The 26,068-nt window shown below is 37.8% G+C and overlaps 1 protein-coding gene across 3 annotated transcripts in view; it reads right to left on the bottom strand.

Annotated features, from left to right (window-relative positions):
- Window positions 1-2,782: 2,782 nt before the first annotated feature.
- The window catches only part of DNAJA2 (DnaJ heat shock protein family (Hsp40) member A2), a 27,678-nt gene continuing 4,392 nt past the window's right edge, over window positions 2,783-26,068 (bottom strand). The window contains exons 2-10 of one of the 3 annotated variants that reach the window (XR_006505466.1): window positions 24,350-24,409; window positions 23,362-23,585; window positions 20,673-20,753; window positions 20,279-20,412; window positions 18,780-18,976; window positions 12,435-12,579; window positions 12,139-12,266; window positions 11,459-11,790; window positions 2,783-2,992 (exon numbers count right to left, since the gene is read on the bottom strand). Coding sequence is in view for 1 of the 3 variants with exons in the window: in XM_044664176.1 (XP_044520111.1) it covers window positions 11,602-11,790; window positions 12,139-12,266; window positions 12,435-12,579; window positions 18,780-18,976; window positions 20,279-20,412; window positions 20,673-20,753; window positions 23,362-23,585; window positions 24,350-24,409 (1,158 nt within the window). In the remaining 2 variants the exon portion in view is untranslated. Of the gene's footprint in view, window positions 2,993-5,977; window positions 6,101-9,893; window positions 11,791-12,138; window positions 12,267-12,434; window positions 12,580-18,779; window positions 18,977-20,278; window positions 20,413-20,672; window positions 20,754-23,361; window positions 23,586-24,349; window positions 24,410-26,068 lie in introns of those variants that run through there. The other 2 variants (XR_006505465.1, XM_044664176.1) reach the window with 2 other exon arrangements.

The raw sequence follows: 26,068 nt of genomic DNA, 5'->3' as shown, positions 1-26,068 counted from the left end.
TTGTTACAATCCTAGGAAATAGTCCATAGTTCATAGTTTTCCATGATCTGTTGACAAGATCCCATTGTCTTTGGGGGAGAATCCCAGGGCATGAAGAGGTCATGATTTGAGGCTAATAAAGCTCTCCTATTTGCTTGTCTTTAGAGCACATAAAGGAGAGTAATGTGCAGTAAGAGGCCATGTCTTTCTACGAGGCCAATTAACAAGTTCCTTGTTGTTGTTCAGTGTTTTTCAGTCATGACCATTTGGAATTTTCTTGGCAGAAATACTGTAATGGTTTGCTATTTCCTTTTCCAACTCATTTTACAGATGAGGAAACTGAGACAAACAGGGTTAAGTGACTTGCACAGGTAAGTCTGAGGTCAGATTTGAACATGGTGAAAATGAGCTTTCCTGACTTCAGGGCTAGCACTCTATCCCCTGTGCCACCTTGATGCCCAGTTAAGAAGTTAAGACCCCTTAATATTAACAATTCACTGTTTTTGCATAATATTTTTAGGAGAAACACTGTTGTATAGTAGATAAGGGATTAGATTTAGAGTCAGGAAGACTTGGATTCAAATCTCGTCTTTGACATATACTGGTTTTGTAATCCCAGACAGGTCTCTAAACCTCTCAGAGTCTCAGACAACTATATTTAGGTTGCAAATTGCAGCTAATATGCACTGGCAGGAGTTTATATCACTGGGAGCTCCCTAGGTCAATAAAGTTACAGATCCAATCCAAACCAAAACCAAAAAAAGTGTTTTCACATTCACTTTCTCCTTTGCTCTTTATAATAGGAAGGAAACAAGTAGTTATCTCAGTGATATGGATGAGGAATCCCAGGTGCAGAGAAATCTAGAGGCTTGACCAGTCATTCAGGCAGGGGCAGGGCGGGGACTAGGGCCCAAGTTTTCAGGCTCCTAGCCCTTTGTTTTTGTTTTTAATGCTTACTTTCTGTTTTAGTGACAACTCTAAGACCAAAGGGCAAAGGCCTGGCAAACAGGATTAAGTGACTTGTCCAGGGCTACACAACTAGGAAGTTTCTAAGGTCAGATTTGAAACCACCTCTTCTAACTCTAGACCTAGCTAGCTAGCTGGGATACTGGGATTCTCACAACTTGTCCAGGCTGATCCTTTGATATCTTCAGGGTAGCAGGAACCAAATCCTTGCTCAGCCAATAATCCAATAAACACTAGGAAGGGAAGACTGTCTGTAAGCTGTCCACCAGATACAGACGCTTCCCACTACCTAGGTTTGCTTTGATAGATGATATCTTCAAGCTTCTTCAAATCCCAAAGAGATCCCCAACTTATAGAGTCACTGCTGGCTGGACCACTTCTCCAAAACCTCCACTCTCCAGCACTGTCAGCTCTCTCTCTCTCTCTCTCTTTCTCTCTCTCTCTCTCTCTCTCTTTCTCTCTCTCTCTCTCTCTCTCTCTCTATCTATCTATCTATCTATCTATCGCTCTCTCGTTCTTTCTCTCTCACCAAATTATCCAAACTCACATTTTGCTATTTATTACTTATCTTAAATTTCTATTCTAGTCTATAAATTACTCATTATAGTTCCCCCCACCTGTAGAGCTTCTCTTTGATATCCCTGATGTCACTAAGGCAGGGCTAGTCTCTCTAGGGCTGGAGTTAGATTTCCAATTGGGGGAGGGAGGGACATTCTGTAACCATCTATCTTTCAGAGGAAGGTAATTTGTCATTTGGACTTAAAAAGACTTGAACTTTCATTTAGATAAATATCAGGATCTACCTTCAAATTAAGGGTCAGGCCTGACATAAGAGCTGCTCCTCAGTGCCCGCTGGGTGGGCTTGAAGCAGTCATTTCACCTACTTGGCCTCTCTTTCCCCATCAATAAAATGAAGATAGTAGACTTAATGGTTTCCGAGGTCTAGTTCAGTCCCTAATACTGCCATAAAGTTTTTACTGCCAATCAAGTCCTAGTCTTCTAATTTTTCTCCCATCCTCTCAAAATACATACTTCCCAGTCTCTCCTTTCACTTCCTTCAACTCCCTGTCAGAGTCCAGCCACCACAGGGGACAAGCCCCTGGCTGGGCAGAAGCTCCAGAGTTTGGGCTGGATGAGACGGACAGGCAAGGGAGTACAGGCCGCTGCACCAAGATGATCCAACAGCTGTTCCTGAGATTAAGGCAGTTTCCAAAGAGTATGCATTCCCCAGGTAGTCTTGAATTGACACGAACATTTACCACCCTAATTTGGGTTTCTCTCCTCTTTGACTTCACTTTCCCATTGCTCTTTTATGTTTGTTTGTTTTTTAAGTCTTACTTCCTCGCTTGGCACCAATATAAGGGCTAGGCTATGGGAGTAAAATTGACTTGTCCAGGAGTCACACAGCTAGGAAGGATCTGAGGTAAGATTTGAACCCAGGTCCTCCTGACTCCAGGCCTGGCTCTCTATCCACTGAACCACCCAGCTGCCCCTTTTCTCATTTTTTTTTTTTAAAGAAGCCAAGATGATGTCATTTGTATTGTCTTCTAAAGATGTCCAGAAGAATAGCTCTAGGTAAGAGGGAAGAGATATGCACGGGTTTAAGGTTGGGATGAAAACTAGGTTGTTACTACAGGACCTGGGGGGTACAAGGTGTTCAGGCAGGACTGGTGCCTTTGAGGTGAGGGCTTGCTGAGCCGATTTCGGTGCTGCTCATCAGCCTACCTTTCACCTAATGCTCATGCTGTAGCATGGACAGCAGCCCCACTCCGGCAAAACTGGGTAAAGCCATCTCTGCAGCTGGGCTAAACCAGGTAGTTGAAGGTAGTTGACAAGCCTCCAGCTGGTCAGTGAGCTAGGGTGGATGTTGACCCCAAGCATGTGAATGGACAGATGAGAAGTTTGTTCTGAAAGCCATAAAGGAGGCCAAAGCACGTGCTGTGGAGCGCTCAGAGCTTGGTCAGGCGTCGAAGATGCGAAGTCATCCTCTGCATCAGGGATTGTCACCAGCTCTCTGGACTTTTGTCTTCTCATTGGACTTGAATGACTGGAAGAGAGAGAGTAAGGCTGATGACTTGGTGCGAATGTGCTTCACTTAAATCTAGTTTACACACAAGGGAAGACATCATTTCCATGATGTCATTGGTCCTCTTTAAAGAGAAGTGCGAACAGCATGACAGGACCCAATTCTGTCTTGGTTATGGGAATCAGAGAATGAAAATAGAATGGTGATTTCTCCAAATACTATTCCATTTTAGCTGCTAATTCTTTTTTCTTCCTTTTGAAACTCTGAAAACCAGGAGAGTATCCGGCTTTGATCTTTTTATGAATTTTAATTCAAAGGTGTTCTGTTTTCCCAATTACATGTAATGACAATTTTCAACATGTTTTCTGCAATTATAAGATTCAAACCTCTTCTCAGAGATGGTAAGCAATTTGATCTGGGTTATACATGTATTATCATTTAACTACTAATTCAAATTCATAGCTTTGTTAAGAGAGTGAGTGGTCAGAGCATCAGTGTTGGCGATTTACCAGCTTGTTTCTTTGTATTCCTTTCCTTCTTGTTCTATCTGTCCCCTAGTCAGAGGCAGAACATACAGAGCCAAATAATAATAGTAATAGCCGCATCAATATCATGCTTTAAGGTTTGTAAAATGCAATATTTGTTGTTAACAAGATTAGGTTTTAAAAAAAAGTCCAAATTTGGGGCTTGCAAGGTTAAGCTAACAATTCTCTCCAGATCTACAAAATGACCCTATTTGCATTCAGTGCACTAACTTCAGTGTTATAACCGGCAGTATATTAGAATATTATTTATTTCCCAGTTGTTTAGGGACCAGAATACCAACCTACAACTCTCTCTACCATACTGAGGGAGATATACTGTGTACTCAGGGGCCATAGTTTACAGAGGGGTTTGATGGTTCTGGTAGGTGTTGGACTAGCTAATTTTTTTTTTTTAAACCTTTATCTTCTGTTTTAATGTCATTTCCCAAGCAGGAGAGCAATAAGGGCTAGGCAACTGGGACTAAGAGACCTGCCCACAGTCACATGGGTAGGAAGTATCTGAGGCCAGATTTGGACTCAGGTCCTCCCAACTCCAGACCTTGAGCTCTATTCACTGTGCCACCTAGCTAACCTTGAACTAACTAATCTTTAAGGCCCTCTTTATCGCTAAAGGTTTAAGATTCCTTAAAATATCACGTAGCAACCCTAGTTGACAATGCTAAGATTATGACCAGGTTCTCTTGATTTTAGGTCTCTTTTCCTGGCTCTATTCCCTTCCCTATTTCCAAGGGACTAAGTCTGAGATACCATGTGGATTTGTGGCCTTAGAATGTGGGTGCCAGTGTTTATGATCCTATTTTGGGCCATTTTGTTCAGTTATTTTCGTCATGTCTAATTCTTCATGACCCCATCTGGGGTTTTCTTGGCAAAGATAATGGAGCGGTTTGCCATTTCATCTATAAAATGAGCTTGAGAAGGAAATGGCAAACTATAGATGAAGAACAGGGTTAAGTGATTGCCAAGGGTCATATAGCTAGTAAGTGTCTGAGGCTAGCTTTGAACTTGGGCAAATGGGTCTTCCTAACTTCAGACTTGGCACTCTATCCACTGTGCCACCTATCTGCCTAACACTTCTATTTTTGATTGTATATATATTTTTTTGTGGGGAGGGACATATATATTCAAATATGTATATTTATTCATATATATTTTATATATATATTGAAACCCTTACCTTCTGTCTTAGAATCAATACTTGTTCTAAGCCAAAACAGTGGTTAGGGCTAGTTAAGTGACTTGCCCAGGATCACACAGCTAGGAAGTGTCTGAGGCTAGATTTGAACCCAGGACCTCCCATCTCTGGGCCTGGCTCTCAATCCACTGAGCTACCCAGCCGCATCCTATTTTTGATTATATAGTCACTTTAGTTCCCAGAGAGCTACTTAAAGAATGAGAAATCAAAGTTTCTCCATTTGAGTTGTGCATTTTGGTAGTTGCATCTCATCCAAATTGAGATAAAATGAAGCCTAGGTAATCCTTGAACCCTCTGACCCAGGAAATAACCTGCCAGTGCTCTGTTGCCAGATCTGTCTCCATCCAGGACAGGTACCTTTAGGATGTCACCCTAGCTTCCTAAAACACAATCCTCTGTTCGATGTTCTCTTTTTCTCGAGTCTTCCCCTTCTTAGTTCTTTCTTTTGGATTTGGCTGCGACTTTTTCATTTCTTAATTTGTTTTGCTTCAGTTAGGTTGCTGGTGTGACACATAGGGGGTGCTTAATAAATGTCTTTTAGCTAGAGGAGACAGAGCTCCCATAAGATTCCTTGGGGGCAGCTCCTTCAAGATCCCTTTCAGCAGACCAAAGGGAAGAACCCTGTACTTCCAGAAAAGAAACTTTCCAGGCTGCCTTGAAACCATTCCATTCATTAATATCCCGCTGGCCAGGAGTGGCTAAGCGTCCAGGTGGGAGGCCTGGCTGTCCTGGGGGCTGTTTGGTGGAGGCTTGGGGCACTCCTATTTCTGCTCTCCCTTTCCAAGGTCCCCTGAAACAAATGATCTCTAACCTCTTGCTTCATTGTTTCCTTGATACGGTTCATGTTGAAATTGTTGTGCCACTAGCAATTTAATTCCATTGCAGTCAATAGAAATCATGCAGCATCATGGTTTAATTTTGACCCTTTGTTAAGACAATATCCTCTGCTTTAGTGGAGGGGGTTACTTGTCTGAATTCTTATTCTTTATCATATATCAGTGTATATACTGTTATTTAGATGGGGGGCAGGGACACTGCATACACTTTCTTCTTTATACTGTAATATGTGGTAATACTTTCACTTAAAAAATAAGGATAAGGAGATATGGGGACCCCTGAGGCTGTGATTTCATTGATGTGGGGATTTCCTGGTATGGAAAACTTCTTCCACTGAAGCAAATCATCTACACAATTGTAACTTAACTTCTTAATGTCCCAAGCAATTTTATGTGTATATGTATGTACATACCCCTCCACATCCTTGAAAACCCATTTGCAAGACTGGTTACCTCTTCTCCACAAAATTATCATGAGGTTCCTGATATTATGGATCGTGCCCTGATTAAGTAATTCCACATTGAAATTTCAAGGTTCGTCAGCAGTGGAAAGAGTCTGAGAATAAACCAAAGGGTAGTTTAAAATGCGAAATTAAAAGAAGAAATACATACAGCTTAATAGATACTAGCTTCCTTTGGCGTGTGGTAGTATTTAGCATCTGGACATTCCCAAGTGATCACACATATATGAGAAGTAGGACTTGAACTTGGGTCTTGCTCTAAGTTCCCCTCTGGCCTCTGCCATGTTGCCTCTCATGTTTCTAAGGTTATATATGTGGAATTTGGTATCCACTTGGCATCATCCTGCAAGTTCATTAGTTCCCATGGAGGTAGGCACTATGTGCCATGGTAGTGGGAAAGCATTGTGATTAGAATGTCTAATGGCCAGATGCTAACTACTGGTGAGCAGAAGTTAATTCCAAAGCAGGGGAAAAGAACATGTCTTGCTAGCAGTATGTATTACCTTTCTTAGATCCAGCATTTTAAAATGATTTTGTTTATTCTGACACTGTCCAACTGTTGAAGAACTTTAAAATGTCAATGTGGACTGACTTAATCAGGACACTGTCTATAATGACAAGAGAGCCTCATCATAATTTTGTAGAGAAAGGGCTAGTTCAGTCTTACAAATGGGCTTCTAAGGTGTTTCTTTCTTTCTTATTTTTTAAATCAGCCTATAACACTGCTGATAGGCTCAATTTCCTTCAACTCTTTCACCCTCAATGAAAATAAAGGGGAATCTTTTATTTACAAATAGTCTCATGATGGACTTGAGGATCCTTCATCTGGAGAAATTTAGGCAGGAGATGGTATCTTTAATATTTGTAGGGTTTGCCACATGTAAGTGGGATTAGTCATTGTGCATATCTCCTAAAACTAGGCTTAATGGGGAGAAGTGAAGAGGTAGCTTTCAGTTCAACATTAATGCAGAATTTGTCAACATATAGAAGTGAAATGGGTTGCCTTGTCAGGAAGCAAGTTCTCCATTCACTGGAGGTATTCAAGTGGAGGCTGGATGACAACTTGTTAAGACAAATAAGGATTCCTACATCAGAAAAGTTTGTTGATTTCTAATGATTTCTAAATTCTCTTCCAGAGGTCATCTGTGGAAGTGAGTTACTAAGCCACTGCTACAGAACATAGAATATTGGACGCAAAATCAGATTTGTACTCACAAAGATGAGCCAGTTTTAGTTTTTTAAGTAGTGAGTATGACTTTGTACAGTGAACCTTGGGGAACTTGAGACATGCAGTTGAGATCAATGTTTTTTTGCCAGGTTTTACTGAAAAAAAAATCTACTAGCAGCTGCCTTTCATAATGTGTAATATTCTTCAGACTCTAAACCATCCTAATTTGTATTTCTGTGGCTATTTCCCTAAAGCCGCGTCCTAAATTTGGGTTCTTTGGCTTTAAAAACTGAAAGCTATCGACAGTTCTCAACCTAGTTAGAATTTAATCTAGTCCCGTACTATGAGGGGGAATATTATCCACCTCCAGCAAAAGAACTGTTGGAGTTGGATAGTTGCGGATCAAAGAATACTATAGTTCACAGCAGTGTATTTATAGTTTTGTTTTGGGGTTGTGGTTTTGTATGAGTGTGCTCTTTCAACAATGACCAGTATGTAAGGGTATATTACATGTATGGCCCAGATATATTGCTTACCATCTCTGAATTGGGAGAGGGAAGGAGACAATTTGGATCTTATAATTCTGGAAAACATGTTAAAAATTACTATTACATGTAATTGGAAAAATAAAATATCTTTGGACTAACCAAGTCCCCTCCTTAATTTTTTGCTCTCAAGGCTGAGACATTTATTTGCCTTTAGTTCCCTTGAAGCCCTGGTTTTGAGTATAAAACCAATAATTCAGAATGGTTTCTTTTTTTGCAAACTTCATACCTAAACAATAGAAGACAGGCTGAGACCGTATTGTCAAAAATGATCTTTTTCAGTTAGCACTACATTTCTTCTCCAAACTTAATTATTTAAATAATCATCTATCTGAAATGAAGCTTAATTGAACTTTTGGATGATAAAGAGAAACAGAAATATAATTGTACCCTGTATATTACCTAGGCTTCAGGATTTCACCTAATTACTAGTCTTTTCCACTTGAAACGATCAAATGTTTTGCCATTGCCTTCAGCTTATCATAAACAATATTCATAGTTGAGTGCTAATGTACATTTTATATTAATATACATTTGAGAAATAAAGCAAGGGCAGCTAGGTGGCATAGTGGATAAAATACAGGACCTGAAATCAGCAAGACTAACCTTTGTGAATACAAATCTGGCCTCAGAACCCTTACTAGTTGTATAACCCTGGGCAAGTCACTTTGCCTCAGTTTCTCATCTGTAAAATGAACTGGAGAAGGAAATGGCAAATCACTGGAGTATCTGCCAAGAAAATCCCAAATGGGCTCATGAAGAGTTGGGACACTATTGATATGGCTGAATAACAAAGAATTAAAACAGTATATTCCCTTGAAGTTCAAGTGCTTTTAATGAGAATGCAGAGGATTTAACTAGGTCAAGTGCTATTTCAGTACCCTAAAATTTCCAAATTCTAGATGGGAGATGGTGAAATGTCACAAATCCAGTAATGAGATGAGTGAAGATGCTTCCAGAGAAGCTCCACTGTTAGTGAAGAGAATTGGGTGGGGTCCAAGGATCAGATAATTTCAGTTGTAACTTGATCTGACAAATTGTAAGTTGAAATAGCATGTGCCATGTCTAGAATTGGTTAATCCCATTTTCCCAGAGCTCATTGTGGGAAAAAACAGCTTCTAGATCACTCTAGTGAAGATACTGGCCAGCTTGCCTGAACTGTTAATTTTGGATTTGTAATTTTATTTTAGAAGTTTCTTCCATTAATTTTCTTAAGTCATACTCTAATTGGTAACATACTATAAAAATCAGTCATTTTGTCTTCTTTACCTAAATTTTCAATGATCACTTTTGATTAATTACTGCTAAATCTTATGCAGATACCCAAGTATGGCAGGAACACCATAATGCATTCATTCTATATTCTTAAGAGGCTATGCCAAAGTGTGAAGTGGCAGGTGCTTTCAACTCGGTAAAACATTTATTAGTGTCCACAATGGGCAAAACATTAAGAATCAAAGATGGGAAAAGTCCTTTGCTTTAAGGAATTTATGATCAAGGAGCCCAGAGCCAGAAGGGACCTACCCCTACTTCTAGTCCAATTCCCTCATAAAAAGAGAGGCCTTGAAAGGTTAATAACTGTGTCCAACTTCCCACAGGGATTAAGTAGCGGTCTAGATCTGAACTCAGGTCTTCTAGTTTCAAATATAGTGCTCTTCACATTTAAATTATAAAACACAAAGTTAAGAAAGAAAACGAGCAAAGTGCTCTAGGTAAGGCTCAAGGGAAAAGTGCAGGTAAACAAAATATACACTCCTTGAAGATAGGGTTTATTTCATCCTGGCATAGAGGATTTATCAACAAATGCCTCTTGACTTGAATTTAGATTACTTTTAGGAAGAAATAAATAAACCAAGGATTAAAGGTAGGACAACTGGGCTTTGAGGGGCTGTGAGGGGAATGGCCTCCGGGAATACACACTAATGTAGGAGAAGGCAAGACCTGGGAAAAATGGGACATAGACTGCTTTTGAGGAAACAACAGAAAATTAATTCTCAAGGTTGACCAAAGTAATTCATAGAAACCATCTTTGTTCATGCCCTGATATTTCAAATCTTATAAATAAACCCATAGGCTTAAAGTAAAATACTACCTCAAGTTCTAAAGCTATTCTTTGTCTTTCAAACTACTTAGCTTCAACTGGATAGAAGACTGAAAGAAAGATTACACTGAAACACTGTTTTATAAACCTTTATTGGAAAGGCCACAAACTTTAATATTAAGTCACTGTATTTTGTTTGTTCAGTGCTTGGGGAAGTAACCTTGGATACAAAAACTATTTTGTTGATTTCTAGCCAAGGCTGGTTTTATTTTTTTGGTACAGTGGAGGTTGTTGGGTAATAACTTAAGTCTCATAGGCCCTGATTATTGTCAGGAATTTTTCCCTGAAATTTTCACTCCTTCAGGTTTTGCTAGACCTTGGAATTAATTAACCCAAAGTCTTGGTTAGCCAGGCTAATGGATGGCATAACACATAATTCAATAGTTTGGCTTTGTTTCACCTCCTTTCCTATGTATCCCATTTACAGAAGCTATTAAATGATGTAATAGATAATTTGACTTTTACCTTTCCCCCTCAAATTAGTATGTTCAATGAACATCTACTTGGGAGTAAAGGAAAGATCAAAGAGAAGAAAGAACAGAAACATAATAACTTCAAAACACTTTTTTACACCTTCATGGTATATAGTTTTACCCGATTTCTCTTACACCAATTTAACCTTCTTACTTTTCTAAAATACTAGTAACAATCATTGCTCCCCCAGTTTCAAATACTCAACTGAAAGTGGAAGACAGATCATTATTAACTTACTTAACACTTATGAATACAGCACTGTAATAGGTTCTATATAGACATGGTTCTACTACTGATTTGCTGTAACCTTAGTTGAGCCCTATAAAAAGGGAATATAGAAAGGCATTAGCCTGGCCAGCATTGCTGGGAGGATCAAGACTTTAGTGGTTATATAACTTAGCTATCCTTGGCTGACACACACTACAAAGTCATTTTTATATCAATAAAGCCTGTTTCTACCAATGTCCAACTCTTGTCATTTATAACTACAAAATGGGCAGGTGCTTAGAGCACAAAAACTTTACACCAATGGGTCTTTTTAAAGGGCTGTTTAAGAAGCAGAAGAAATTTTTTTTCCTCTCAATGTGTGTGCATCCCTTTAAAAATGTGACACCCAGGAATAATTTCCACCAACTGATTTTATTACTTAGTTCAGAAACTTTCACAAGATGGCTTAAAAAAAAAATGACTAAAAAAAAAAAAACCAAAAAAACCTGAACCAAACCAAACCAACCCCCCCCCCCCCACCAAAACTTTACAACCACTTTCAATGTAGTTTTCCATTGTTCCCACTCAGCTCCAAACCCATTGTGTGCAAAGCCCATTGACCATGCATCTAAATGATAGATACAGGCTATGAAATTCTTTAAACTATTTGTAGCAGCTTATGCAAGTGCAGCCAAATACAAAGCCTCGGGACAAATTGTACACAAACTTTACAATGTAGGATTTGAATTTAAAATAGGAAACAAAATCTACACAACTGTAAAAATCAAGCACAGATACCAGTACTGAAACTTAGAACCCATGTGAAAGGGAATCTTGTTTTTCCTTTCAAGTGCTTTATTCTGCTACAGAACAGTCAAAATGAAGATGTAAAGCTTTGTGGTTAGTTTAAATTATACACTCTGTAGATACTATAACCAATTTTAAAAGTTACACATACAGCAATAGATGTCCATCAGTTCATTTGGATTGCTTAGACAATCCATCTGGATCGCTGAAAACAAATCAGGCAAAACTGGAAAGTATTTCCTCTTGTGCAACTTTTCTTTCTTTCTTTCTTTCTTTCTTTTTTTAAAGCAATGTTTACTGGTGGGCACACTGTACTCCAGGTCCATGATGGCTACTTTCCTCATCAGAGCTGTCGTTATAAGCTTCCCTCCTCTGACCACCTGCAGGCCCCCGAGTGCTGTCAAATTCCTGAAGATCCACCTCTTCTGTATCACCAATCACACTAGGAACTTCAGGTCTAGCTGGAAGAAGGTCTTCAAGTTCCTTCACCAAAAAAGTGGGAGAGAGAATTGTTAGGTTCTTTGAGGTGAATGCTTCAGATTATCCTTTGGACAAAATCTAGATGGAAATGTCTTCTCAGACTGCTAAATATAAAGGGACTGACTACTGACCTTGAATTTAGTCATTACCAGTATAGAACTCTATCAAGTGATAATGCAAATGCTCCCAAATACAGAATTTAATAAGTAAATCATGAAAAGATAGCAGAAATTTTCATAATCTTGGCATTATTGTAAATTTAGCAACTAAGACTATCAAATAAAACCCAGCTTGTATCATTAATGATATAAATGCTAGAATACTACTTAAATGAGTTGGTAAAATACTTACAGAAAGTTTCTCTGGACTAATCCAGTTGTTTTCAGGAAACTGTACATCAAACTTTATGTAAAGATCACCTTTTTCAAAGGGATTACGATACTGAGGCATTCCTTCTCCTCGAACTACACGGACACAGCCTTTATATTTGAGAATCCAAAAAGAAAAATACACATCAACATTTTAGTCAGAAAAAGAATGAGAGTAATGTGCTCCAGATAGATTTGCCTAGTTGTAAAACCACATATTGTTATTAACACATTAAAAACAGGATTACATCTAATTATTAGGTCTTTAAAACAAAATACCTGGTTCGATTACTTTGCCAGGTGGATATTTCACCACAATTTGACGAGCATCTAGGTGCTTAAATGTGAACTGAAATCCACACAGTGCTTCAACTAGTCCTATCTTGTGTGTCATATGTAAATCATTCCCATCTCTCTGGAAAGCCTGTAGACAGAAAAAGGAAACAACTTGACTGTTCCATTATAGAAATCATGGGCTAGCATACTACACTCTCTGAAAATATACAAAGGTTGAGACTGCTAGAAGAAAATGCTCTGAAATGTTTAGTTAACATGGTGTTCAGTGTACCAAAATCCCAGATGCTAAAAAACCAGCACCTCTTTGCCTATTGTCCTCAGAGATGATAAACTGTCCAGGGTAGGAAGCAGGACTTGAAGCAAGTATCTTTATTGGTTAAGCATACTGGGATCCAGCCTGAGCTCATTACTGCTCTGACAAAAAGTGGTTCAGGTTTGAAGGTAGAAGTTAACAGTACTGAAGCAAGTAGTGAGGGGCTATATTTGCTATTGTTTACTTTGTTTTATAACAGGACCTATGCCAGGTCTTCTCAGATTCCCTGACCTGGGGGGTCCTGGATACAACTATTTGTTCAACACCTATATCTGTGCTCAAGCTACAGTAGAGATTAGTAGGGACAGGATGTGACTCATTGCCCTGCCTTGAAAAATTCACAATCCTTTGGTAGGAGTTAGGAAAGAAGAAATGGACCTGAAACAAATATAGAAAAAGAATGTATAACTATAAAAGCTAAACTGTGTGGTATAGATTCAGATAATGAAGGAAGTGAAAAGGGCAATCAACAAAGGCTAGAAAGAGAAAACTTCATAGATAGCATCTCTTAAAAGAATGGACAGGATTAGGGACTAGGATAGGCTATTTTCGTTAGATAAAGGGTAAGAGAAGGTAAGACAAAATTAAGATGTGCCTGGAGAAATTTATTAAGAACACACTGCTTGTAGAACAATGTGTTAAAGAAGACAGGGTAGAGCCATGAAAAATTGTTAATAGTTTTATCTTGAACTGGTGGGAAATCAAATGTTTCTGAGCATGAGTGAGAGAACAAATTGGTATGTTAATAAGATTTATCTGGTGGCATGGTGTAAGACACAAACTGAAAGAAGAAAAAAGCAGATAGGTCAACAAGAAGGCCATTGCAATAATATAAATGTGGAATATAAGTAGTCTAGTCTGTTGCCAAAGGAATGCAAGATATTCATTTTAACCAAGTACCACCAATATATTATCATGCTAACTGAAAATCTCAACATATACAAAGAGCTTGTTGGCATAGTGCACTAAATGCTTAACTTTAAGTCAGGAAGACAGCTCAAATTTTGCCTCAGAGACTTAAAAGCTGTGTGACCCTGAGCAAAACACTCTCAGTCTATTTTCCAATTTGTAAAATGAGAGCAACAGATAGCACTTACCTCAAAAAAGAGCTATATAAATACTAGCTATTAATAATTTGTATGCTATATATTAAACAAGTTAATTATCTGCCTTGCCCAAATTTTTGTACATATTTGATTTTACAACTTTGGAGAAAAATGAACAAGAGTCTCTAAACCCTAATTAGAGTTGGCTCTAAGTAAATAGGTATATATTAATCAACATAAGACAATTCAAGACAAACTGAAATAAATGGCAATAGCTAACATTTCCCTTGTAATGTTTACCAAACACTTTATATCCGTTTTTATTTAGTCCTCTCACAACTTTATGAAGTAGGTACTACAGACATTATTATGCTCATTTTATAAGAGGAAACGTATTCAGGAAGGCTAAAATGACAACTCCTTAGTCACAGAGCTAGTTAAGTTTCTAACTTACAAATCCAGACCTTTTCTTACTCTAAGTCCAGTGCTTTCTCCACCAAAAGATGCAATCTCCAAACCCACTAAAACAGTGAAGGGCAACCTTTTGAGCTTGGTGTGTCAAAATTCACCAAAAAAAAAAAAAAAACCAAACAAAAAAAAAAAAAACAAAAAAACCAAGCATAACTTGGGTGGTGTGTCACTTTGAGAAAAATACAAAATACCATAATTTCATGATATTTATAGTTTAAATAACATACTTCTCTGTATGCAGCCGCATATCACTGAAAATGGCTATGCGTATCAGTGCTGACATGCTTGTCATAGGTTTGCCATCAGGGTACTAAAATGATCTTCATTACTAGCCTATTGTCTGAAATATCCACCAGTTCTCTGGATTAGGATATGAATTAGAGGCCCTCATTTTAAATGGGAATATAGGTAGACCAGATTTACAAGCAGGTCATCAAAAAAACAATTCAGAAGATGATCTGCAACTCCGAACCCATTCTCTCATTATGACAAAGTTATAACTGGTCTAGTTTATCTATAATATTAGGGACAGGACTTAATAGTATTGGTTTAGGGAACTATATATAACAAATGCCAACTATGATTAGCCCCTTCTCTTCAGTTCATACTTCTGAAGAGTTATAAGGGCACAGAGTTAAAATACATGGAGTATGTATTCATCTTGAACTTGGTGGAACTTGAATCCAGGTCTTCTTGCCAGCTCTTTATGCACTACTTTACAATGCCTCTTATAACAGATGTGAAATATGAAAAATGTTAGAAAACTGCTGTATTTTTAGCGTTTAGGCATAAGATAAAACTACTTAGGAAAAAAATTATCTTGAATGCTAATGCTTTGGGAAAAGCAGATTTAAATGAAAGAATGGGGTAGCAAATGGACAGAGATTAAGGAGTAGCAGATTCTAGAGATCTGGTTCTACTATACTGCCTGTAGGATGAGGGGGAATTCTCCTCCCTATCCTGGGGGCCTCTCATTTCTTTATAAAATAAAGGAGTTAGCCTTAGTAATAACTGCTTTGTGCTTTAAAATGACAAGATAAGAGTATATATTACCTATATCCCTCCCCAGGTTAATATCAAACCAGAGGCTTTGCATGGATAAGTGATGTAAAAGCTAGAAAGGAGATATAAGGAGCAAGAAAGATGCAGATCTGAGGAATGGGCTATATATCTCACTTCATTTATCCCTTTCCTTAAAGGAGTTATTGGTTTCAAGTAGAAGATTTAGTAAAGTTTAGGTTGATAAATGTTAATGTACAAACCACTTAAGAGTTTCTGGTGTATGTGTAGAAAGAATGTTTGGCACTATAAACAGTATCAACAAATTTCATATCTGTACAACACACAATATAGGAGTTCTAGTCTGAAGAACTTTATTTTTGTCTTCACTTAAATTGTAGCTTTTGAACTTTATGTGAAAGCACATATCATCTGGAAAGTAAACCGGGATTTTATTATATTATTAAATGTGTTATAGATTAAATATGTTATCATATGCATATTCTGAAAAAGAATGTTGTTTATTTCAGTTTATTCTGTTAGTAGGATAAACTGGAGAAGTGAGTCATGTGGTATTAAGAAATTTGAAGCAATCTCTCTTGGCCAAAAGCATAGCCTGCTGCATGAGCTCAGGAAAGCCAAATACCTAACATAGCCAGCTCTTGACTTATCTATACTATGGTAATACATGCAACAAAATAGCAGATGAAGAAAAACACATCTTAAATCTCATAGAATATATGATCTGATGTTCTGACAGTAGACTTGGTAGGGAATTATGGTGATGCTATAGAAGAATACTAAGAGATGTTAGTGCATAAGTGATAATACATGTCTTCCATGGCACTAAAGGCATTTTTGTCTTCTAAGCCAAGACTTATATAAATTTATTTTATTCTTTTTTTGGGGGGAGGCAAAATAAGAGCTTTTATTAATTTATGTTTAGTTTAAAGCCCTTATTTTATTTTATTTAATAATTTTTATATTTTAGAAAAGTTATCCATGGTTACATGATTCATGTTCTTACTTTCCCCTTCACTCCCTGACCTTGCCCCTCCCCCACCCCCCCCATAGCCAACACGCATTTCCACTGGTTTTAACATGTTTTGTTTTTGGTCTGTGACTTTCCATGAGTTAGACACTCTTTAAAAACAAAAAACAAAATCCTTTACCTTCCATCTTGGAATTAATACTGTGTATTGGTTCCAAGGCAGAAGAGTGGTAAGGGTGGACAATGGGGGTCAAGTGACTTGCCCAGGGTCACACAGCTGGGAAGTATCTGAGGCCAGATTTGAACCTAGGACCTCCCATCTCTAGGCCTGGCTCTCTATCCACTGAGCAACCCAGCTGTCCCTATTACATTTAGATGATTATTAGATCTGTGCCTTTAGTCCTATCTTTAGTCTACTATCACTAACTGCTTTTTTGGACATCTCAAACTTGTGCCCTGTCCTTTTGACACCTCAAATTCGGAATGTCCAAAACAGAACTCATGCTCTTTCTCCCAAACTCTCCTCTTTTAAATTACCTATTACTATTGAGAACACTATCATTCTCTCTCTCTCTCTCTTTTTTTTTTTTTTTATCCTGGGACTCCATTCTAGGAGCATAGGGCCACAACCAGTAGGCAATGGGTCACAGTCGCTCAGGGTCACCCAGCTGGAAGTGTCTGAGCCCGGGTTTTGAACCTAGGACCTTTTGTCTCTAGGCCTGGCTCTCAATCCACTGAGCTAGCCCAGCTGCCCCTACTTTAGGTTGCAGTTTCTTTAGCAGATGTAGTTTTTACAGGGTGGGGTTGCTAGCCCCACGCCCAACCCTCCTCCTTTTTCATCAGGGCTAGGGACCGTCCTTGGCCCAGGAGTGGTAAGGGTGGGCAATAGGGGTCAAGTGACTTGCCCAAGGTCACACAGCTGGAAGTGTCCGAGGCCGGACTTGAACCTAGGACCTCCAGTCTCTAGGCCTGGCTCTCAATCCACTGAGCCACCCAGCTGCCCCTATATTGTACAGATATGAAATTTGTTGATACTGTTTATAGTGCCAAACATTCTTTCTACACATACACCAGAAACTCTTAATTGGTTTGTACATTAACATTTATCAACCTAAACTTTACTAAATCTTCTACTTAAAACCAATAACTCCTTTAAGGAAAGGGATAAATGAAGTGAGATATATAGCCCATTCCTCAGATCTGCATCTTTCTTGCTCCTTATATCTCCTTTCTAGCTTTTACATCACTTATCCATGCAAAGCCTCTGGTTTGATATTAACCTGGGGAGGGATATAGGTAATATATACTCTTATCTTGTCATTTTAAAGCACAAAGCAGTTATTACTAAGGCTAACTCCTTTATTTTATAAAGAAATGAGAGGCCCCCAGGATAGGGAGGAGAATTCCCCCTCATCCTACAGGCAGTATAGTAGAACCAGATCTCTAGAATCTGCTACTCCTTAATCTCTGTCCATTTGCTACCCCATTCTTTCATTTAAATCTGCTATTAGATCAATTCATAGGTCTAACAATTAGAGAATGACTACTAAATCTCTGATACAGTAACAGATTGAGAATTAAAGTTCTATTAATACTATGAAGCATACAAGGAATTAGATGAAGAAATGAATCATTAAGTGAAATCAGAACCAGGGCCAAAGGTAGCAAAATTTTGGTAAGGTCTAAAGTGGCCACAAAATGGAATAATTTTCTTTGTTCATGAACTCACATTTGCATTGTTAAAAGGTAAGGGTTCAGTGAAAGAAATCACCCTTTGATTTGTCTGATTTTGTGTGTGCTATTGTTGCTAGTAAATCAATAATGAAAAAATGGCTACTGCATGTTTTAGTTAAAAATATTCTGGTTTCCTCAGAGGATGAAATATCCCAATTCTGAACAATTGCTCAATTTCTTTTTAATGATTTGAGCAGAAAAAAGTAAAATAAAGAAAACAGGTACGTTTTCATAGTGCAATTTACTTTACCACTCTCTTGTTTTAAATAAACAAACAAAAAAATCAAAAACAAAAACAAAAACACAGGCCAATCTTGATCACATCCTTCTCTTTTGTTTTCTGCTTTATCTGCTTACCAAGCAAAAATCCTATGGTAAACCATCTGCCATTAAAAGGCAATGTTCTTCCTACTTAAACATGTTTGTCTCAGTCTAATAATGCAAACAAGTCTCATTCAAACCAGATTTTGAAGCAAGCTGGAACTTAAGGTTTCATTCCTGCATTACTAACTTAATTTTTAAAAATGCTGCTAAATGAGCATAAAGTATCTTTATTTTATACTGCACCCACAATTTAATATAAAATAATTAAGCATCTACTTATAAGCACCAAAGCCAGTTAAACCACCATCCACATTTTCCTAAGAGGAACCATTTTGCCAATTTCTCTCTTTAGGCTCAACCAAAGTAATCTGGTTGCCATCATCAATACAATTTGTTAAGAGAAAGAACGGAAGTGTCAAAAATTTAATTATACCAATTCAAGAAATTACCTCATGCTCCTTCTCTTGTAGCAAAAGAACAATGTCGCCTGGTTCCACTCCTGGGGCCTGGTCTGCTTCTCCAGTAAATGTAATTCTCTGTCCATGTTTCATACCTTTATCTACATGGACTTCAAGAATCTTCACTTCTTTTATCACCTTCTTTCCTTCACATTTTTTACAACGGTCTTTCTCATTAATTACTTCTCCTAGAAAGATGGGAGGGGGGGAGGGGTTGCTGAGGTCATGAAATGCATTACAGTATTTTCTGAAGCATATGAGTGTGTGTGCGCGTGCATGCGGACACACATAGACTTTTTGTTGGAATTTCAAAACAAAAACACCAACTTCTTGCCTGGGGTCTCTTTAACACATACAGTCTGTGTTAAAAGGTTGCCATGATGGCTATCAAAGAGAAAGAACCATTCTACTGTTTATCACTGAGGATTCAGTTACTTACTCAGATGGTTATTACAATAGTATGATATGTATGAAACAGAAAATCCTCAGTTCCCAATGGTTTATGGATCTCTACCCCACCCCACCAAAAAGCTACCTACCTTCATGTAATTTTTATCATGGACAAATCAGTAACCCTAAATATTTTTTAAATACAATTTTTTTTTTGTTTAAACCCTTAACTTCTGTGTATTGTCTCATAGGTGGAAGATTGGTAAGGGTGGGCAATGGGGGTCAAGTGACTTGCCCAGGGTCACACAGCTGGGAAGTGTCTGAGGCCAGATTTGAACCTAGGACCTCCTGTCTCTAGGCCTGACTCTCAATCCACTGAGCTACCCAGCTGCCCCTTAAATACAATTTTTTGATGAAAAAATCCATTTACAGTCCCTCATCCCATCCACACCTCTGCCCCAACCCTAGAAAAAGAGAGGGGAAAAAAAAAAACAGCCCACCACTTTTGTAATAAATGTCAAAAGTCAAGCAAAACAAATTCTGTCTGGCCATTCCCAAAAAAATAATGTCTCAACAATTAACCTGAATTCATCACCTCTTCTTTAGGAAGTGGGTAAATACTTATCATCCCATAGTCCCAAGTATTTTAGCCATAGTTAATAAAGTTTTATTTCATCTCTACCTTCCCTGGAAGTAAAAACTAATTTTAAATCCTTCACTTATCTAAATGTTAACTGATTCAATATGCTTTCACCCACTCCATTAAATAACCTTTAAAATGAAAGGGAAGAGTGAAATTATTCTAGGATTTGTATTTCAAGAAGGAAATAGAACTGTTTATCATCCATCTTATTAGAGATGAAATATCTCATTTAGTTTAGAAAACATGGTAATACTGTCATTTATTTAGCCTATAAAGAAAGGATTACAGTACTATCCATTCTTCCTGTTAGTACTAAAGCTATTTGTTTCTTATTTTATAGGCAAATAGGTGAATAAAAACACTGAAACATAAAACAAAATGAAAGCAATGGCTTTCATTGGCTGTTTAGAACCCTGTTCAACAAAAGCAAAGGAAAGGAAAAGAAATGTTGGCATACCTTCTCCATTACAATCAGAGCACACAGACTGCATCTGCTGTACCATCCCAGGAGCCAGCTGTCTTATCATTATTCGTACACCTCGACCACGACATGCACTACATTTCTGAACAGCTCCCGTTTTGCCACCTTGGCTAAAGATGAGGCAGATTTCTTAATGTAGGCCATTATACATACTTCACGACAAACTTAATAAGTCAAAGTGTTCTTCAACTTCATTTTAAACATATAATGTGTATTTGATTCATATTGGTTTTTCATAGTTTTGTAAACTTCTTTATACTGGGCTGCTGCTTTCTTGAAAATAAAAACATCTTTAAATACTGCTTTATTTTTACAATAGCATGAATTTAGGAAATCTTCCTAATAAGACAAAAGAAAAATACACACTTACCCACTGCAAGCACTGCAAAGAACATTTTTGCTAAGTTGCAGTTTGGTGGTCTTGCCATTATAAAGATCTTCTAAAGACACCCTGAAAATAGACAATAAATGTGTTTTTGTATCTAATTGCATTAAAGCTTTTTATAGTATGAGGAAACCTTTTAAAAACAATTAAACTGACAGTTTATTTTTGTGGTTAGACTATAAAGAAGCTGATTTTCTTACTATCAGTAAAATGTTAAGTAGGACTTCTCATATACCATAGTATAAAGCCAAGAGCTCTTTGGTTTCTGTTCCTCTAAATGCACTGTTGACAGGAACAACATTCCACTATTGCTTGGAGGAGAGCCTGGTAGCCAGGCAGTTTGTGGAGGGGTCTGATCATATTCAGATATGGGAAGCTTAGTGGATTTAAGTCAGTAATATAGCAGATACAAAGAGAATCACCCTCCAGATTAAATCAAACAAAAAGATGGCAATTTATTCTACTTCCTGTGTTTCCAATTCTTTTCAACCAAAGCACAGGAAAGGAAAAAGGGAATACCTTCTCAAATTGCAATCAGAGCATATTGCAAATGCTGTACTATAACCGGAGCCAAAAAGGACCAAGAGATTTAAATCACTGTGTTGAGCTGTCCTGGTGGATGAGTCAATGTAGGTGGCTGAAGACCATCCTTAAGGCCTTCCACTTTTGCCATCTGCCCCTACAACCACTGTCCTCCCTTTACTCTGAGAATGGTAATCAAATGAATAATCTCATTACTTCTAGAAAGAGCAATATATTTCTTATTTTTTAATATCCCTGAGGCTTCTCAAACCAAAAATACCTTCTTTGGTTACCACTTCTCATGAGAATGTAAATTCCTTGAGGGAAGAGATAGCCTTCAACTTTATTTTTATTTTTATTCTCAGAAATTAGTACAGTGCTAGGCATAAAGTAAACATCTAATAAATGTTTTTCACTCAAATAAAGAAACCTTTGAAGACTATAGTAGATATAACTTCAACAAAATAAACCTAAAGTTCCACAATCTTTATTCTAGCCAATTTCAAGCTAGTTTTTTATAAACCTTTATGCAATGAAATCTCAAAAATAATTATAAATGGGCATTTGGTTAAAAAAACTACTTATAAATACACGAGAAACAGTCTTTAACAACTATTTCCTGTTATACTTTACAATCTTTTGATGAACTGTCAGTTTTTAAGACTGAAAAATCAATCACTCTGCAGACAATGTTAATGGTCATCACAACAATCTGTCTTGAAGTAGCTTAAACAGAACCCACTACAGTTGAACTAGAGAACCCAAGATCACCACCACAAATCCCTGAAAAAGGAAAAAGTAGGACTTTAGAGGGACTTCGTGGATCAAACATTGAACAACATTTCTAGTTGATGGCATCTCTACAGCTCAGACAATACTTCATATTTGAAAATATCTAATGGTTTAAAGGTAAATTTAAAACCTGGCAAAGAGATATATTATATATCCAAGTTCTTCTGGCTCTAAATAACTTTACTATTACAACTGATGGGGAAACTCAATATTTTAGATTGTTCAAAGAGTTACTAGTCATAAAACTGGAACTAAACAGGTACAAGTTTTGTTCTAAGAAAATATAGGGGAACCACAAAACTAAGAGGTACAGTATTTTCAGTCATTTCAAAAAAGCAAACTCCAAAACCACAGCACTCCAAATTACCTTAATATCACAACTAAAGGCAAGATCCAAGAGATAAAGAAATCCTAGTTTCAAATCTGGAAGCTATAAAGATACAATGGTTTGATCTAAGAAAATGCAAGGGAAGCACAAAACCAAGAGATACAGTATTTTCAATCATTTTGACACCAGGGACTGATGATGATGGATTAAACCACTATATTGACAGACTAAAATGAAGTTTAATAGGGCTGGATTTTTCATAAGGTTGCGCCCAAAGAATAAAAAACAAAAACATCCTTTAAAAGTATTTTTGAAGATAAAAGACAAAAAGTGACTAAATTCATAAAAGCTTCTGGTTGTTTTTTTTAAAAATCCAAATGTAAAAGCTAGATGTAAACATTTGGATAATGCCAGTGCCTAATTTTCTGAAACTCAGAATTTCCTTCAAGTTATTGCTGGTCCACAAAACATTTAACAAGTAATAAAAACTTCCATGTTACATAATGTGAAACAGTCATTTTCAAATCTTAGAGGACTTTTAGATTCCAACTGTAAGATCAAGGTCAGAAACTGATCATATGCTGGCAGGTTAGTGTAGGCTAAAAGCCAACATACTCTACCAGAAACCAATTTAGGACTTATGTTAAGGATCAAATAATCTGTGATTCTACTTGTAAACAAAACTAACTCTCAGATGAAAATCCCCCAACTTGATGGTTTCTAACCAAAGTTCAAACAAACATTTAATTGCTTCTTAACAAAACAGCCCAAAGTTTAGTTTGCACGACAAGTAGCCTCAGAAGCACTCTTACCAAAAAAAAAGCACCTTCCAACATGTAGAAAGTAAACAGATCAAAATCTGAACTAAAATCCAGTCAAGTACCTCACTCTCATAATATTAAGTTTCATGGAGGGGCATTAAAAAAACAACAAAAAACCTTTTTTCTGATACATTAAAATCTATAGAAATGATTTTAAATTCTCAATTGAGTATATTAGTGATAACAATTGGATTAAAAAAAAAATACTCACTTGAGTGGATGCATCATGTCCTCGCCTCTTCTTCTACCGTTTCGACTTCTATTTTGATTACCCATAAAACTGAACAATCCACCACCAAAAATGTGAGAAAAAATATCATCCATGCCACTGCCTCCACCACTACCTTCTCGAAGGCCTTGTTCCCCATAGCGATCATATAACTCCCGTTTCTCAGGATTTGATAAAACTTCATATGCAAAACTTATTTCTTTGAACTACAAAAGAAAATAAAAACAAATGTGTTTTAGTGCTAGAAAGAATCTTATGAGTCCTTTAGAGTTTCTCTCATTATTGGAAGAGAGACAGGATTAGAACCTGGCTCCTCTAATTTTTTTTAGAATTCTCTGTATTACATTTGCCTTCTCAGGCTTTTAGAAGGAAAAAAAAAAAAACATCAACTCTCTAGTATCATGGTAATAAAGATGATATTACCTAGTCCAAGGTTATTATTTTACATATTAAAGGCCCAGAAAACTTAAGTGATTAACTCAAGGTGACATTTGTAATAAGTTTTTATATTACATTATCATGTCTCTCTACTTTTACTCATGCTATCTGTAACTTATTTTAGGAATTGCCTTTTCTCCACTCACTGAATTATTGACCATTCCCCTTTAATGTCTCACCATAGACTGTAAATGCCATAAGGACAAGGGCATTTACTTTATGATGATGGGGGGGAGGGGGGGGGAAGAGGAGAATTCAAGAGCCAACAATTATGTACATAATAACCCTAAAACAGCTTTAAAGTCCAAAGTATTAGAAGCTACCATTTTTTGATTATAATTACTTCTAGTCTTACCACCTTTAACTCCTAAAAAAAAAAAAAAGTGTTTCCACTACATTACTCCTCATGTCAATAAGACCTGGTTTTGTTGGCATAAATATGAGATTTTCATTTCAAAAGAAACCATCCAGAGTAAAAGTGAAACACACCTCAGAAGATATAAAGTCAAAACCACAAATATCTAAAACTTACTTTGTCCCCAGCATTTGGATTCTTATCAGGGTGGTATTCCTTGGCCAACTTTCTATATGCCTTTGAGAAAGGACAACAAAAAGTTATTCACAGGAACAGTTAAGACTAATTTAACTTGCATGTGTTTTGGGGAAGAAATCTTAAGCCTAAATACATGCTTCTTTGCCATTAAGGTACTTATTCAATAATTTCAGTTTCAATATCATTTGCTTATGTAACCAAAATATCCCATGGTTACAATTATTGTTGAAGAGTTGAAAATGAGATACAAATAATACAGTTAAAATATAATGTGAACATTGTTTCATTCTCTCACTTATTCTTGAGTGTTTTAGTGAAAGAAACCAGGCAAACAAAACAAACAAATAAATAAATAAAAGTTCCCACAAACAGAAGTGCTAGTAGTTAATGAATATTCTGAACGGACTGTAAATAAATGGGCTCTAGTAGACGTCTGAGGGACAGATTCTCCCCCAACATCAGGAACTGAGCAAAATGAAACTACTGAATAGGTTTCCAATTTGTTTTCATACCAGAATACTTTGGCCAATTAAATTATATGGTGTTTCAGTACAAATTGGTAACATACTAAACTATATGGTTAAACCTATATTTTTACTAAAGCCTTCACGCAGAGAAATGAATTATATAATAGTAAATCACTTCCGGTAAGGTGACAGGAAGCCCATTTTTCTGAGATTTTACTCCCAGTAATCCTCAGCCTCATTGCTGAGGGCAATTCCATTTCATCCAGCTCACAAATTTTGATACTACCTCCAAAGGATGCAGTGAAGATTAACAAAATATCTCAAGTCCTCCGAAATTCTCAGATGAAAGACTGCAGCATTATAAAGCAATAATGTCTTCCATTTCTATTTTTATGAGGGCTTCAAGTGCTAGTTTCATACCAGGGGAACCAACAATTTGAATGACCAGGTTTCAAAACAATGCACCACAACATGCCCATTTGCGACGCCCCAGTTTAGTCATCCATGCCGAGGCATTTGCTTGGTATGAAACAGCAACAGCGCCCAAGAAAACAGTTCTCACATCATTCACGGATGCTCCAATGTCGGCAGGAGCTTGGAGCCAGGTGACACAAGGAGTCCTTTCCTAACACCACCCCTAAAGTCCTCAAAAGAGGGCAAAGGGCTTTGACAGAGTGGAAAGATCCTTTCCCAACTAGCCGTCCTTCTCATCTACCCTTCTTCCTAGTCCAAACGCACACACCCCTTTCATCTTTGGCTGCTTTAGTAAGGTGGAGGTAAAAGGCCAGGCCGAGGTTGCACCCATGTGCGTTGGTTCAACCTGTTCTTCAAGGGGTGGTGACCTCCGCGCCGGGATGCGAGAGAGGTGGGGCGGTTCGGGGCCAGCCACCGGGCGGAGGTTTCAGCGCATGGGCCTCAGGGGTGTTCCTTGTTTAGGGGAAGGTGCAACATGAAAAAACGAGTGGGAGGACCCAAGTCAGCTCCCCAGGGAGCCCCGGCCTCCATTTCCGCCCGGCATCGCGGCTCCCAAGGTCAGCGGGATGAGCAAGATCGGAACGGGGGGGGGGGAAGGAGGGGGGGGTGAGGAACCGGTGCGGCGGAGGCAGGAAGCCGGAGGAGGAAGGGAGCCGCCTGGAGGCCGAGGCCCTGGCGCCGCATGTGGGCCGCATCCAGGCCTGCTCCGTTTTCGCTGGCTGGCCCCGCGCAGTCTCAAACCCCGGACACCATACAA

This window comes from Gracilinanus agilis, chromosome 2, assembly GCF_016433145.1.
Source record: "Gracilinanus agilis isolate LMUSP501 chromosome 2, AgileGrace, whole genome shotgun sequence".
Classification (NCBI taxonomy): domain Eukaryota; kingdom Metazoa; phylum Chordata; class Mammalia; order Didelphimorphia; family Didelphidae; genus Gracilinanus; species Gracilinanus agilis.
This window is presented reverse-complemented; position numbering and strand designations above follow the sequence as displayed.